This window comes from Symphodus melops (genome assembly GCF_947650265.1).
Source record: "Symphodus melops genome assembly, chromosome: 12".
Lineage (NCBI taxonomy): Eukaryota > Metazoa > Chordata > Actinopteri > Labriformes > Labridae > Symphodus > Symphodus melops.
In genome coordinates this window covers 11,983,628-12,000,722 of record NC_136702.1, presented here as the reverse complement: position 1 = coordinate 12,000,722, position 17,095 = coordinate 11,983,628, and the positions used below count along the sequence as shown (strand labels likewise).

Here is a 17,095-nt window from a genome sequence, read left to right as displayed (position 1 = left end):
GTGATCTGAATGCATGTTAAAGCGTTAGAAAACAGCTGTACAGTGTGTGCAGAAGTTGTAGGATTTTTATCATTCATTTGCGTCGTACATCTCTTGTTTGACATCATTCAATCTGTTCTATGTTTGTAGCCCATAGGTTGTAAACGCTCCTACATTTCCATTAACAATTAAACTTAATCATCAGTCAAAGATCCTATCATGCAGCTCGCTCAGTGGAATATCTTTCCCTGCAAGGTCAGCGACACACCAACGAAGTAATAAAGCAAAACGTTTAATAAAGTGTTTAATGCTCTTCAAACTTGTAAAGAAAAATTATTTTCTAAAGTGTCTCTGTCCAGCGTCCAGTCTTCTTCTCAGCTAGTGTTTAATAGTTAATCAGTTAATAGTTAATTGATCTTTTGTACGGCTTGAAACAGTGTGTGTGTGTGTGTGTTAGTGTTTTCTAGTAACCCTTTCTGAGATCAAACTGCAGTGCCTCATTAGCTGAGTTCATTTCCTCACATGACCTGCAGTAAGAAGGAGTCTAAGAGGCTTGCTAAGCTGCTTTTAAAATTGGAAGGATGCAGAGCTGCCAGCTACCGAGACTCATCTCAATACACAACACTGCTGTACATGAGTCACTATGCTTCGAGAAGATATTATAGTCTTCTAAATATATGATCAAAGTTTTCGAGACTCTATTTTTTTCTGTGTTTTCAGTTTGAACTTGTTAAGTTGAATTCTGTTTACTGTAGGTGTCATCTGGCATATCATGACATAATAACCTCATTGGCTACCCTTAACGTCCTCACTTTATGATGGCTGCGTTATCTTGAATGATTAACTCTTAAACCTTTTTGTGAGCCTTGGGATGCCTGATGGACTTAACGTGGGACAAAGATAGGTTGTCCGTCCCTTTGTGGGGCTCTTAATGGAATACGGAAATGCCCAGTAAGTTCAGTGGTAGAGTTCTGTACAGTCGTTTGACAAAGGAGATTGGAAGAAGTGAGGGTATACTGTGTAAAACTGCCTCAAAATGATGAAGTAAAATGACAGAAGCAAACTTTTTTTTTTTCCTGTTTGTAACAGCACGTCAGTTCTTTCTTCAACATTATAAACACTTTCCTTCATAGAATTGCCAGTTACTTGAATAATATACTGTAAGCCTTGATTATAATATTAGAGGTCATTACACAATGCGGCCGGTGAAAGGCTGAGAGGCTGGTAAAAAAAAAAAAAAAATAGAACAGCTGGTTGAGTTTTAAATCTAGCAGCTACTGTTGCAGGCAGGCGCAAAAGTAAATTCAAACCTTGTGCATGATGACCCACAATAACCCCATTATCACGATGCTGCGATAACTGATTCATTGCATTAATACATCATGAAATCTTAACGGAAGATTACAAAATACACCGCAATAAAGTAAAGTGTACATTGAGTGTTTGACCTAACCTTAACCAGCGTCCCCAGACCATAAATCCTTGTTCTTTCTGTGAGCCTCTACTCGCCTGATCATCAGATCGGTGTAGTGCTCTGCAGGGTGTTTGTTGCCAGCATGTCGTGTTTTAACAAAAGCTTCTCTGATAGGAAATGTAATGCTCGCTGTGCTCCACTCACAAATAGTATCTGGAGCACGGCAGCAGAAGGACGAGGTGGAGGTAAGATATGTGGGAAAGAGAATGAATCAAGCTCTAATACAGCCTACAACTCTGCACCACTGTGCAAACCTGGGAGACGACCTCGAGACAACATTAGTTTGCAGGTTGAAATCCTTATCTTCCATCTGCATGCTTAAAAATGACAATTGACTTGTTTGCCATGTAATACGCAAGACTTTGTGTTGATTAAAAGTATAGGGCTGTGTCTCATAACATTGTGTTGTGATACATTGATACATTTTGTGATTAAAAATGTGACTTTGAAAGAACATCTTCATTGTGAGTCCTGTTAGAATAGTTAAATGTAACTTTTTAAAGCTAACAAGCTATAGACAGGATTACAACATCTTTAGGATACTTTAATGTCAGTGGTTAAAGTAGGAAGGATTGTTGGAGAGATGCAGGGGAAAGAAATGTTGTTCATCTGATTGTATGTCCTTTTATTATATTTCAAACTGAGCGCCATCAACTCACCTGGTATATTAAATTAAATGGTGTAAGTGTGACTGTATTTGCAAACAGGAATGGAAGAGTCCAGATGAAGTCTCGTGAGACCTTTTAGTTATGACATATCGTTCAGAGAAGGCCAAAATATACCAAAGAGAGTGAAGAATTGCTCGTGTATTTCCATTTTGTCAGAATTGCGAGCTCATGAATCACACAACGGACAGGTATATGGCGCCATATGACAGTTTATTTTTGTCCAGCACTGAAATATTGACCTATTGTGTATCTGAAGACTCATTACCTGTGAGCGCGAGTGAAACCTTTTCGCTGTAATTGCTCGGATTAAGCTGCAGGCAGAGACATTGAATTAGATTGATTGACCGGAGGTAGGACAGGGGCCCCTGTTCCTTCCTGGATGATGTCGGTCATCTTTTATAATGAATGCTCTGTGTCAGGAGAAGAACATGTTAGGCTAGAAAATACCATAGAGTTTGGGGACCAATGCTCTATCTGCCGGGCCCCCCTTTGGCAGAAGAAAACATATTAATGCCCCTCCCCCAACTCTCCCCATATACATCAAAACAGAAATATATAGGTATACACCACGAAGTCCTTGTTTTTAATTAGCCCCCTGCCTGTCATAGCCTCAAGCCCCCCCAGGGGCCTTGGGCACCAGTTTGGGAATAACTGCCGTGGAGAGGTTATTTTCCTAGGCTCCTCTCGACTGTGTGTTACCGACACATTTATTAGTTTGAGGCTACGTGGTTCATCTGACTGTTTGGATTTATGCAAAGTGCTGAGGGAGATGGATGATATTTTTTTTATGTGAATATAATTATGTGCAAAATTTAGTTTCTTGAAGTTGAAGAGCTGACTGAAGATTCAACTTGGGGCAGTTGGTTTGGAGCAGCTCAGAAAAAAAACACACACACAAACACAGTGATCTACTGACAACAAATTATATTTAATAAGAAAGGTCCAGTAGCAACTGCAGCAAGAACCGCAGTGTTATTTGGCATCATTGGAAAAAGCCTTCACGACATCATGAAAGTGAATCCCATTTATCCTGAAGAAGTCACAATAACGTTTGACTGTTGCGTGTGTCACATATTGGTTTAGCCTTGCTTGAACAATAAAAATGTGTCTGATATTTCACAACTTACACGATCCAACACAGAGCCAGGGAATGCTGTCCTTGAGCATGAGGACTGTTTCCTGCAAATTACACAATGTATCCTGCCCATGCAGTGCACAACTCATTGCATTCCTCCTAATTTAACTTGGTAATCTTTGTTGTGGCTGAATTGAATTGGTTTATATTGTATTTGAATCAACATACCTTATATTTTGTGTTGATCTTTAGATGTAGACTGATGCATTGGCGAACATCAAGCTCAGCTCTCGAGGTGCGTCCATCACATTTAAGCCAGTGTCCACGTGGAGTGTCAGCAGCACCTCATATAAAAAAACAGGAGCAGTTTGAGGTCAACAATCCAGCAAACACATGGCCTTTTTCATGAGGGGTTGCAGGGAATCCTCTTGACCTGAGGCCAAGCTGCAAATGTGAACTGCATGTCCCCCTTTCAAGGAAATCACTGCTTCTGCTCCGAGAGATTATTGCGAAGGAGAGAGTCTTAAATCCAGGGAAGGTTATTTACCTTTAATGAAGGGAGCTGGCTCTATGCAGCAGGAAAAGGAACCGTGTTGCTGAATGCAGGCCTTTGACTGGAGGAGCAGAGAAGAAAGGATTTTGCTTTCATACTTCTATTTCATCTATTAAAATGTTTCCCCAAATCTCTGAATTCAAAACCTCCAAATAGATTAAATTAAAATTAAATATGGCTTACGGACTATGCAGTGCTTTAATACCCACTCAGCCCAAACCACAGCAGCCAGGAGAGAGCTTAAGCAGAGCGGCTACACTCGCTCTATCAAATGTCTTACACTGTTCACTGATGTGCGAGGGACCATATTTTTCTCAAAGCTTTTTACAGTGTCTTTTTTAGAATGTGCAGTGTTATTAAATAAAGGGGAATGCAGCGTAATGTTCACATGCAAGTGCGTGAACCACTGTTTAAAGACATAACAGCAAATGTATTGGGGAAAAACTGCATTTACACTCTGGCTTTTATCTATCATAGAGGAAAACACTCTACAGAGCATGCAGGGAAAAATACAGCATGCTTCAGCTACACTGTCCAGAAAAAAGCAAAAAAACAACAACAAAAAAACAGATAAGCTCTAAAACTGTGGTGTCCGCTTCAGAATGTATGCATCTCCCAAAGATGAGAGCAGCTCTTTTGTTTGTCATTTTCCCCTTTTTTTTATGCAATTAAAGCCACACGCTCTAAGAACATGATAATACACATTGGTGTACAGACCAAAGAGATTCATTTCCAACATGTATGTATGATGTGTATTGTTTTACTTCTTTGAAGCTTCATTTATGGACATACTTGTTTTGTTTTGGATTTATTGGTGTACTTTTGGCTGGGTTCGTAAAGTTCTTGTAAAACCACAACTCTTTAATTCCACCCCTGCTGTTGAGAACAGGGCCCAGAGCCAACACTCGGGTCAGCAGGGTCAGTTGGTACTCTCAGTCCCCATTAAGGACAAGAAGTGTGGCCTTAATAACTTTGTTTTCTTATAATGTTTCCTTATTAACAGTCGACCTTTTATAGTCTCTGTTTCCTTTTAGAGTGCAGTTTGGATTCTCACCTGGATTCCTCATCAGATATTCTTCTTTTTTCTCCCCCCCCACCCCACCCCACCCCCCCCCACCCCACCCCATGTTGCAGCTGTGATATCTCGTAGTCACGAGGGTCCGGGAGAGATGGGGAAAGCAGTGAACATTCCCAAGGACGACCAGGAGAAAATGAAGGAGCTCTTTAAGATCAACCAGTTCAATCTGATGGCCAGTGACATGATCGCGCTAAACAGGAGTTTGCCGGATGTGCGGTTAGATGGGTGCGTACGCTTCAACACCTGCCTTTAATTCACATCACACATTGTATGGTTTCAAAAAAGCTTGACATCTTGGCTGATGCAGTCCACTTTTGGTTGTTTTTTAGCTTTTTATTTTTGGGTTGTTTTCATCTTTAAACATGGCAGACTGTTATGCTAGGCTCACAAAAAACTGTTGCAGCATTACGGTAGAAGAAATGTGTTTGATGGCTCAGCAAGGCAGCAGGGTTTCTCCCTCTTAGTCAAAAAAGTCTCAACAGGGTTTCAGACGGTGAGTGTGCAAATGAACTCCTCTCTAAAACCTTATTCTGCTGATGAGAGTATTTTTTTGTTTGTTGGTTAGCTTAGACTAGTTTTAATACTGCATTTAATGCAGAAAGACGTGTAATTACCACCTCTGTTTAAAGCAGAATCCATCAGCTCCCTCATGTGTTTACATCAGGCCTGACATTTGAATGGGAGTTGGGTTTTGTTTACTGTCACTCAAGATCCACTTGAGCTTTTAATGAAATTCCAAGGAGCAATTTGTGCAAAACATGAGCACATATTTTCGACAGCTGCTGAAATGAAACTGTACCAGCACTCTCTTGGAGACATCACGAGAGCGATTTCTGATAAATATTAAAATACACCATAGGTTAGAGGGCCACCAAAAAATGCCCTGTTTTTCACACTTTCATCCTATGGCTCAAGTCTGCTAGTGTTTCCTTTTTAAAAGAAAAGACTCCCTGGACGTTGTACAATGCAGGGATACAAATACAAAAATCCTTTCGCCTGCATAGTGAAAAAGAAGACCCATTTCACTGAGAAAATGTGAACACTCAGCTAATTGCAACCCAGATTTTCTGTCCATAATACCTCCAACCATTTTTGACTATAAATATTACAGCAGCTTTATCACAGAACACAGCTTAGCCTAGCAAAAATTCAGCAGCTCTGTGGTGAAGATTATTCAGAGCAGGCAGGATTGTCTTGAAGGCAACCTCCTGGCCTAGATGTGTCAGTCAGCCCTGTCGCTTTGAATAGACAGGACAAAACAAGTGATGCTGTCTGCTCCAATGGCTTCTTTCACCCTCCGTCACCTCCTACCACCCCTCCTCCTGCTTGGGCAGTCTACTTTCATAATGCAGCTTATTCTGTATTCTGCATCATCGCCTGCAGCGATCGCCTGAGTTTGACATATTCTCACTCTTTGGCTCTGACAGACCATCATTCCATTGAGCTGCTGACATTGCTGTCAACACTGGGTTTACTTTTCCACTTTCTCTGGGGTTATTTGTCCGTAAATCTCACATGTCAATGCATTTGCTCTGACAACAGTGTTGCCTAAAAGGAGAACACAGATTCTTTTCTCAGGCACTGATACAGCTTCAGGCTAAAAAAAACTGGAGTGTGATTAAAGTTTGTAAACAACCCCAGATTTTGATAAAGGTAGGCCATCACTGCACCCGTTCCCAATCTTTCTGCCAAACAAGCTTACACGTCAATAGCCTGTGGGTGTGTTGCCTATCTAGCGGTCACTTCTTACGTGATGGCTAACATGGCTCCTGGGATCTAAAATGGATAGGGTTAGGGATGTTGCTTCACGCCATGACTGCCTGCAAATAGGTTTACCATCAAAGGAATGGACCTCCATCCCCTCTGCATCGTTCGTACGAGTGTCAGTCACGCCCAGCCTTGGCTTGTGGACACAGCGTCATGCGAGCACTGCAGCACTATATTAACCAGGATACTAGAACGTCACTTGCTGGTTTTCGTCAGCCTCTTAGAGCCGAACCCTCTTTAATTCTGCAGTTAAACCCAGTGGTAAGCTGGCCTTTAGCTCATACTCGGGGGGGCATATGATGGAGGAAGCAGATGAGGATTTCTCCCCGTCTTTTTAGCCAGCTTCTAGATTCAGGTGTAGAGCATGGTGAAGGAGATGCTGAAGAGGAGGATGTTAATTTAGATCTCCTCAAAGATGATGACATAGGATGCTTCCATACTCCCTCTTGTCCAGGCCTTGAGGCTGTGCAGCCCTCCTTCCTTCATTGCAAACTCTATCTGCAGAAGGTGTGCTAGCATGCGGCAGATAGGCTGGCTATGGATTGGCCTAGCGTACGATAAGGCCATTTTGTGTGACAGGTGCACGGTCAGACTTTTTCATCCACACCCTGGCTGGCTCTTGACTTGGCATGGGAGACGCTCTGTTTGAATGGCATAGACCTGCCTCTTAAGGTGATTAAAACTATTAAGAATCCAAGAGCGTGTCCACATATTTATTATATGACAGCAAGTGGCACTGGTTTGAGAGATGGTGTGAGTCTAGAGACAAAATTTATTCTTACTGCTCTGTTCCAGATGTGTTGTGTTTTTCTGCAGGAGTTACTGGGAAATAGCAAAGCATTCTCCACTGCTAAGGTCTATTGGGCTTTTTAGCCAACCATGTGGGTTCTGGTTACAAGCCAATTTTGACGTGCGATGAAGTTGATTGGTATACCCCCGGAGATAGTGGAGCTTCAGAGATCGGTCACATCAGACAGCGCTTCCCATACTTACATACCTCAACAATTTTCAGAGAACTTGGGTTACTCTGGTAACCTAACGTTCCCTACCGTAGTCCAAGACATGCATCTAAGGTTAATTGGTTGCTCCATTGGTGCTCTCACCCAATGATAGATTGGATCAACTCAAACATCACAACCAAGTCTTTTAGTCTGTTGAATTTAAAAATCAAAACAGTGATAAAGAATGCCAAACATCAATATTTCATTAAAATATATAATAATATCTGAGCAGTTTTATGCAACAAATACTGGGGATTCTTCTAGATTAAGAAACAATATATTCATATATACTGTTAAAAACACATTAATAATTCATGATAGGGTTATAGTCATAGTTGGTTGTTGTTGTTGTAACAACCATAAGGTATAGTCTCATACAGTTTATTAGCTAGTAGTGCTGAGCTGAACAAAGGTCTTGCCATATGAGAATATAAAGGGATAAATATATAAGAAAAAAAATTTTTTTTTAATTAATATAATATGTTTCTGTTTTGATATCTTTTTTTATCTTTGCATTTTCCAGTGAGAATATTAAAAACAACCTTTACAGGGCTACAAAAAATGTTTGATTAAAAATCATCTGTTGAGGAACTTCCCTCTGTCCAATTGTCTTTTTTTAGCTGTAAGACCAAAGTTTACCCAGACGACCTGCCAAACACCAGCATTGTCATCGTGTTCCACAACGAGGCATGGAGCACCCTGCTGCGGACCGTTCACAGTGTCATCAACCGCTCTCCCAAACACCTGCTCACCGAGGTGGTGCTAGTGGACGATGCCAGTGAGAGAGGTTAGTGCTCTACGCTCAAGCTAATGAGGAGCAGAAAGGAGCTAATAAAATGTTGACAAAGTTTAAATTCTGAATCAAGGGTTAAAGATGTAAAATTTTTCCTCCGGGTTATGAACAGGGCTCAGTGGGCCACTAAAATGATGATGTACAAAAAAACATTTAAACAACAATATATATATCACAGAAATCTACACAATACCATTTTTGTATGTTTAAAACAGACATAAAAATGCACTTGTTTCTAAAATTATAGACAAACAAATCTGACCAATCACTTTCTTAAGTTTGACATAAAAAAGCACAGTGTAATTTAATCAAACTAGGTTGTCACATTAAATACATGTAGATTGTGGTTGATGCCTATTATGTTGTTTTTCTGTCTGTTCTTTTTTCAGACTTTCTGAAGAAGAAGCTGGAGAACTATGTGCGGACTCTGGAGGTGCCGGTGAAGATTCTGAGGATGGAGCAACGTTCAGGTCTCATCAGAGCCAGGTTACGGGGGGCAGCCGCCACCAAAGGTCAGGTCATCACCTTCCTGGACGCTCACTGTGAGTGCACTGTGGGCTGGCTGGAGCCCCTGCTGGCACGTATCAAAGAGGACAGGTAGGGTAAACTTAACGGACTCGCTGAAGGTTCTTTCTGATATGACACGACCAGATTCAACCTTTTTTTTTTAAGGACAAGTCGCTCCAGTGTTTTTGTGCTTGTTCCTTGTCAATCATTGTAATCTTCTGCCTATTCAGGCCTGAGACATGTTTTATTAATACTGCGATTATCCAATTTCACTTAAGTTGCATCATTGATTGCTTGAGCCAAAGCTCCATCTGAATATTGATGGGGCAGCAAACTATCAGGTCTGAATACACAGTTTGAGCCTGCTACTGCTGATAGCAGAAGATAATCATTCTGCATCATCTGCTGCTGGCTCAGAGGAAAAACTAGCTCAAGTTACCGTTTCCTCTTTGTTTTTACAACGCTGCAGTTGATGCTAGCTGTCGTGGTAAAATCGAGATTAAAGTGGGATAAATGTTCATGAGATGTTATGGGGTTTTTTTTTCACAGTATCTTGCATTTTGTTTGACAATAATAATGTTTCTCCTGTGATCTCTCTCCTCTGTGGTCAGACACATTTAATGTTCCATCATTTTCCATCGGGAATAAATCACTACCATGTGAACTGAATATTATTCAGCCATACATTTTCACTAAATGCTACTGCACTGATGTATTAATGCATTTTTCAATCAGTTTAGGTTGATGAGAAAGTCCAGAAAATGTTAAGTATGTTAATTTTCAATTCCCATGATTAGTCAGGCAGAGGGCAAAAAGGGGCATCAAGTCTGTGAGGCCAGTATGTTTAGATGGAGAATTAGCTCAGTCTACAGTGTTCCCCTGTTCAAGTGTCTGTACTGACTAATAAGAATGGAAGTTGGTCTGCTTGCTGGAGAGGTGTGACAGGCTCACTTCCTGAATACTGCCAAGGTGACGTCGATTAAGGTAGTGAACCTCCAACAGCACAGAAAATAAAAAATAAAACAAAAATAAAAACGTCAACCTGAACATCCCCTCGCAGATTAATAAAGTATTTAAAAAAACAAAAACAAATGGATGTCGATTAGAGTCAGATCTGCTGTAGTGCATGTTGACATTTATAACTAGTTGTTCTAGTTCACCGTACAGCATACATATTAGTAGGGATGCTCGATATTTCTACCGATATCCGATATTCTGATATTGTCCAACTCTTAATTTCCGATACCGATATCACCGATACCGATATCACCGATACCGATATATGCAGGCTTTTTACATCAAAACTGTTAGGTAACAACAACATAAAATATCTCCTGTGGAATTAACACATTATGCCTAATTTTATTGTGATGCCCCACTGGATGCATATGTGAATGAAACATGGCTTTCCAAATGTACACACTGAGAAAAATAAGAGAACAACTTAAATTATGGAAAAAAGTGCCATATTTATTTAGTGTTAGAGAGAAACCTCAACAACAAACAGCCTCAAACAACACCACAGACAATATTAAAAAAAAGGAAGAGGCATATCTTCAGTCCATTAGTTGTAAACAAACATAGTCAATGAATGACTGAGCCCAGTTTGAGTATATTATTTGACAAGTTATGGCCAATCTCTTTTGAGAGTAACAACATCCTCTCTCCTGATGCCTCCAGTACTCCAAAGGGCATCCTTTCGAGGGGATGGCTTCTCCTAGGTATGCATGTACCTAAAGAAAGAATAAAAAAGACAGGGAATAAATGTATAATAGAATTCCTCCATTTCTTTAATAGAATTTCTATTATTAATTTTTCTTTGAAGCACTGACTGCCAAATGGTTATTGTATTCATTGCATGTAATGTATATTTTTAATGTGACGCACTCAGCACAGCAGATTAAATTTAGTTTGATGATTAAGTTAATCAATTACTCACCTGCGCTGTCTCGCTTGTAGGTGCTTGAGCTGCAACTTCATTCTATGCAAGGATTTCTTGATACATGTCCCGCAGGTTCATGCTTCCAGTTCGAGCCTTCTTAGGTGGGCAGTCCTTGTCCTCCCGGCCAACTGTGGTTTTCTTCGGTTTCGGCTGTTGCTTCTTTTCATCACTTTGCTGCGCAAATGTAGCATGCAACTCCGCGTGATTCTTCTTGACATGGGTTATTAAAATTGATGTATTAAAGGAAGACACCTTGTTTCCTCCTCGCATAACCGACGCTTTGCAGTCATTGCAAATTGCAAATTTATTATCCGTAGTTGACACTTGGAAATAGTTCCAAACCACGGACACCTCATTCACCAGGTGAGCTAACTTGTTAGCCACGAGTCCAGCATGTTGTATTTGTTGTTTAACGTCATCAAGCGCGCGCCCACAAACGTCCCATGCTGCGTTCATGGAGACTCGGAAATTCCAATATCGGTTCCAGTATCGGTTGTAAAAATCCGATACCGATATGTCCAAATATTACATTTTTAAGTCAATATCGGCCGATAATATCAGCCCTCCGATATTATCGGACATCCCTACATATTAGTTTATTTTATTACGTTTTTTTTCTACTTTAAGTATTTCCTTCACTTGAAGGTGAATTATAAGGTTAGATCAATTACTTATTACTGCAATGGTTAAACACTGGATCAAAAATGCCAGTCATGCACTTTCCTCATGTACGTATACCTGCAGGCTGGCCCCTTTTTGATGAAATTACACTACTGGTTGTAGTAAACTCAAAGCAAACTGACTGTTACCTGGATTCTTGTCTTTGATAGACAAGAAATAATTAAAGTTTTCTTAATAATGCCAGAGTATTTGAAGCACTTTTGGTTCCTCATGTTAGTCTTAGCAGTGAAACAGCAGCTGAACTTAAGAAAGAGAGATGGGGATTCATTAGTTAATGAAAAGTCCAAGAACCGATGAATCAGCAACATTTTGACTATTGATTTATCAGATTACTAAATTACCATAAGCCCTTATTTGCCAGTACCAGCATCTGATATGTTCAGATAATTAGCTTTCTTCGTTATATTACACCTGAAAATTGAATGCGATTGGGTTGGGGACTGACTGACTGACTGATAAAAAATCATTTCAGGATTCTTTCTTTTGCTTCCTTGGAGTTATGACAACAGTTTCTGCTCCTCTTTGACTAGACCCTTCAATCTCTTACTTATCTCCACATTGAATCTTCCCTTTTCCTTCTTTGTGTCTCTCAGGACAGCCGTCGTGTGCCCTATCATCGACGTCATCAGCGACGAGACGTTTGAATACATGGCAGGCTCAGATATGACCTATGGAGGATTCAACTGGAAGCTGAACTTTCGCTGGTACCCAGTTCCCCAGCGGGAGATGGATCGACGCAAAGGGGATAGAACACTTCCTGTCAGGTACGAGAGAAAATGTTTCTACCTCCTCTGGAGCTAAATCTGGATGAATTACGAAGGATAGCAGACTGACTTTCCACTAGTGTAGTGTCTTTTGAATATGGATAATGGAGAAAAGGTCAAAAAAGGTGAAAAGACACTGTTAGTAGTTAAAACAGGCATTAGTTGATGGGTTTATGTGTAAGGGCAAACATGAATAGTCAATTGTCCTCTCAAAAACTCCTCTTATGAAAGAGTTCCATTTTTATCTGCAGATAGAAATAGACTCGTTTCCTCTGCATATCCAACTTATGCAAGCAAAGTCCTAAATAGGACATGGCTGTCATTGTGCTCTATTAAAATCGAAGATCTTATTCAATGTAAAAATAGGAAATACTCTGGATGCTTTTGTTTTTCCCATTTTTTGGGGGTGGGGGGGGGCTGGGTTATAAAAACAAGGCACAATTTGTCATCTGTATGCAAATCACTCCCAGGAACAAACGATGTCCTCAATTAAGAGCCTGAAGTAAAAGCATCTCTGAGGCTTTGTTCAGAATTGTCTAACAAATGGATCTTTTATTACTTTCTAAATGTTCCTCTGAATCACCATCATTTCTAATAGATGCAGCACAACGAGATCTAATGATGCAAAGGGATTATTTTGCATCTCTTGCAGGACTCCAACAATGGCAGGAGGATTATTCTCTATAGACAAAGCCTACTTTGAAGACATTGGAAACTACGATCCTGGGATGGACATCTGGGGCGGAGAAAATCTGGAAATGTCCTTTAGAGTAAGTGGCGGCAGGGAGAGGACTGTTCATATAAGCCATAGAAAAACATCTGCGTCTTTCCTTGAGTCAGACTTAAGAGAGACATTTAAGGAAAAGATGTAAAGAAAGCAGAATCCTGAAAAAGTTAAGTGAAATGAGATAAGTGTAAACACAAATATACCATTTAAAGCAACAGATTCATCGGCTTTAAATGCAGCGCAAAATTCTCTCAGAAATGATATTCATACATACCATATGATATAATAAGGGAAACAGTTATATAAGTATTAGCCTTGCCTAATAAGATTTTCTTTAAGAGTTATGACGAAGTAAGCAATGTGAAAGATTACCGTAGATACATCGTTGTGCCATACAAATAAAGGGCTGTTTAGACCTTAGAGATCTGCAGGAGTACCTTTAAGTTCACTGCTCAGCCAAGGTCTTTTTTTTTTCTCATGAGCTTTTAAAGAAAAATGTATTTACATCTAATAACAATTAGAGCTTTTTTAAAGGCATTAAGATATTGTTATGTTCGGGGTAAAAGAAAGGGAAGGAACTTTCTGCCTGTCACAGTCTTTTCGTTTTCAGCTTCACATGACAGAAGCTAAACTAGACAGAACTATAACTATTGTTTAAGGCAGGAAGACAACAGGCAGCAGGGACAATGGGACATTAAGTCAATGCTTTAGACCCGCCTGGCCTCCTGGAAAAAGAAAAGAATATAATAAGTTCATATAATTTTATGTATATGTTGATTTAGTAAAGAAATCATAACCATGCAGTCTTCACTCACATCACTTGACCTCAGGTAATTATGACTTCTATTAACTCTTACTCCAAATACTCAACGTGCGTCTGTGTCTGCAGATCTGGCAGTGTGGAGGGTCTTTAGAAATCGTAACTTGTTCACACGTGGGCCACGTTTTTCGGAAGGCCACCCCATACAGCTTCCCCGGGGGAACGGGCCAAGTCATCAACAAGAACAACAGGCGGCTGGCAGAAGTGTGGATGGACGATTTCAAAGAATTCTTCTACATCATATCTCCAGGTGCCTCTGTCTGTCTCGCTGATTTTCTCTAAAAACCCAAATGGTAGACTCACACATTGGTGACTATAATTAAAGAAGAAGAATTCTGCGTGTTTGAGATTTCATGGAAATATATATAGTTCTGTCTGAAGAATAGGTTATTCATTGTGCACTGAGGCAAATGTGAAGAAATCTCACCACCAGACCCTTCTGATGTGTCGGCTGTTATTACATTTAGCTGATTTCAGTGAAAAGAAAGACTCCTCTGCTCTCAGTTAGTCTTTCATGCTACTTTATCTGGCTCATGAATTTTCATTTCTCCTTCATCTCCATCGTTGGAACTTTCTGAAGTTGGGTTTAGACTTTTTTTTTTTTTTTTTAAATTTGGGCTTGTCTGAGACAGAGCTCAAACACACACAGATAAACAAGAACAATAGGACTGTGCAGATTGAGAGATGAGTACCCCTCCATCTGTCGATTTAGTAATGTGATTACCCTTTAGAAGACAGCAGTGTCCCGGAAATCTCTGGTTAAGTGTTTTAGATGCCATCCACCCTATAAGGGATCATCCATAATCTGCCGATCTCCCTGCACAAATTGTGACCTTCTCCTCTTCTCAGTCGGGGAAGCTTCTCCATGGGCAGGTGTGCAGACAGAGGCGGTGTTGTGATGGATGAAGCTTTCTGCCTATTGTGGCCCCCACAATGAATGCCTGTTCCTCCAGGACATTAGGGAGAATGATCTGGGCCACGCTGCTGCCAGACCTCACTTATTGGCACACAGGAGCACAGTATGCTGCTCAGGCTGAATTTGGGAGGGGCATCAAGTGATCCTATTAAAAGTGCATCTCCCTCCTCTACACTGGTGATTTCAAGATCAAAGAGGCTATTCATCATCTTCAACATGTGATCCGTGGACCCTACAGAGGGAGAGAGAGAGAGAGGGGGGAACAAGAGCAACAAGGGAGGAAGAGCAGGCTCCTGCTAATAGCTTTTATCTGCCAACATGAAATTTCTATTTCACAGACGTGTGTAAAATGTTGCTGGTGTGACAGAAGGTGCTCTTTGCATTGCCTGACTTCTTTTTGATAGATTATTACACAATGCTTCAGGTTAAACGTGTTGGCCCGTTTTTTTTGGAAGTTGCATTCCGGTTCCCTTATTGCATTCACGCTCTTTCATGATAAATTACCCCCGTGGATGTTTCAACACACAAGCTCTGAGTCTGCAAGAGGCACTCTGGAGAGAAACCATCTGCCTAATGTATTTGTATGTGTCCATGCCCAGTCAGTGTGTTATCCTTACTCAGTATTCGGTTGAATCAAGGCTGACGCACCACACATTATTAATTTGGCAAAAAAAAACATATGGCACACAATATTACCTAATCGTATTGTGTTACATAATTTCTGCCTCTGTGAATGTAATGTCCTGCTTTAAGAAATTCACATAGGAATACAATCGGTTTGCCATAGTTTACTCACATGCCCAATGACCAACCTCATCATTTCGAGTAGGTTTGTATTTATTTATTTATTTCTGTCAGGGTCCCCCTTGTGTTTATTTTTGGTAGCGCACGCCGCCACGTTTTACCTCTTGTACTTGCGACACAAAATGGAAATGCTCAAATACAGACGATCTATAGATGCACACGGCTGAATCCTCACCTTGGTTTTGTGTGTGCAGGTGTGATGCGTGTTGACTACGGAGACGTTTCCTCTCGCAGAGCTCTCCGAGAGGCCCTGCACTGCAAACCGTTTGCCTGGTATCTAGAGAATGTCTACCCAGACTCCCAGATCCCGAGAAGATACTACTCACTTGGTGAAGTATGACCTCTCTCCTACTCTGATCTCCCTTAATGCAGCAGACATGCCACTCGCCCTGCAGTCAGTCGGAGATGTCCTTTCAGCCTCTTGGTTGTTTTCTCAGACACACAATGTCACTTTGGGATAAATCACAACATCTCAGGATCTGGCAAAAAGTTTAAAAAATACAGATAAAAAGCTGTTGGTATTAAACTCCTTATAATAAACAAAAAAGGGGACTGTTGGTGCGGTCAGTATTGATCCTTGTCACATGTTAATATTTTGCTGTATGTGTAGGTGGGATAAGGCTTATAGATGCATTCTGCAAAGTATCGTTGGACATTTTTTGTTATTCTCAGGAGGTGAAAACCCGCTTAAAAACACAGGAAGCAAACATCAGTCAGAATTTCTTTCAAAGTTATTAATTATTAAATAGCAAGTACTTCAATATAAGTATATATTCCAATTTCTAAAAATCTGAAAAATAGAGGAAATGTTTAATTACATGATTACTCTAATATGCAGAAATGAAACTAAGAAAGTAGCTCCTTCAGAAATTTAAAAAGCGAATGTGGGAACTGTGAGATAATTTCCTGATTAGGCGTGAGAGTGCATTTTTAATTGTGTCAGAGATAATAGCAGTTTCTTTAATTAGTTAGTCACATAGGGAAATGTATTTTATAAGTGACCTGAATTTGCCTTTTAAGGCCCATGTCTGTGTGTGGACAGTAACGCATGCAACACAGGGCTCAGTCTGCGCTGATATGCACTTTGCTGTCTGCATGATAGACGAGGGCCATTTAAAAGTAATGTCAGTTTAAGAACTCATGGTGAAATGAGCTTGTAATCCTCTGACAGTCATACAGCTGAGGATGACAGGATTTTTTTTTTTTTCTTCTGTGCTGCTCGGCTGTACTGCAGTACGTGCTCGCTCACTCTCTCTCTCTCTCTCTCTTTTCTCTTTCTCTCTCACTCACTCTCTCCATCTTCCTCTAAAGCAGACTTCTCCTGACTGACTCTCATCCTCCATAACACACAGTCAGCCCTTCTTTAACAGCTGGAGCCATTAGGTTTTATATCACTTAATTATGAACGCTGTTCTGGCCCTGCATGACGGGCATAAAAGTTGCTATGGCAACATTTAAAGCCAGCTCAGCTTTAGCTCCGTAAATGCACGAGTTCAATGAAAAGCTAAGTTGAGTGTAAAGTCTGTGGAAGCTGTGAATGCAGGGA

At 40.5% G+C, this 17,095-nt stretch overlaps 1 protein-coding gene across 3 annotated transcripts in view; it reads left to right on the top strand.

The window, feature by feature from the left end:
* galnt13 (polypeptide N-acetylgalactosaminyltransferase 13) overlaps positions 1 to 17,095 on the top strand; it is a 36,427-nt gene that overhangs the window by 5,431 nt on the left and 13,901 nt on the right. For all 3 annotated transcript variants that reach the window (XM_079357137.1, XM_079357136.1, XM_079357138.1), the window contains exons 3-9: positions 4,884 to 5,052; positions 8,216 to 8,382; positions 8,778 to 8,985; positions 12,112 to 12,282; positions 12,935 to 13,052; positions 13,899 to 14,079; positions 15,744 to 15,883. In XM_079357137.1, the coding sequence (XP_079213263.1) occupies positions 4,884 to 5,052; positions 8,216 to 8,382; positions 8,778 to 8,985; positions 12,112 to 12,282; positions 12,935 to 13,052; positions 13,899 to 14,079; positions 15,744 to 15,883 (1,154 nt within the window). The remainder of the gene's footprint in view (positions 1 to 4,883; positions 5,053 to 8,215; positions 8,383 to 8,777; positions 8,986 to 12,111; positions 12,283 to 12,934; positions 13,053 to 13,898; positions 14,080 to 15,743; positions 15,884 to 17,095) is intronic.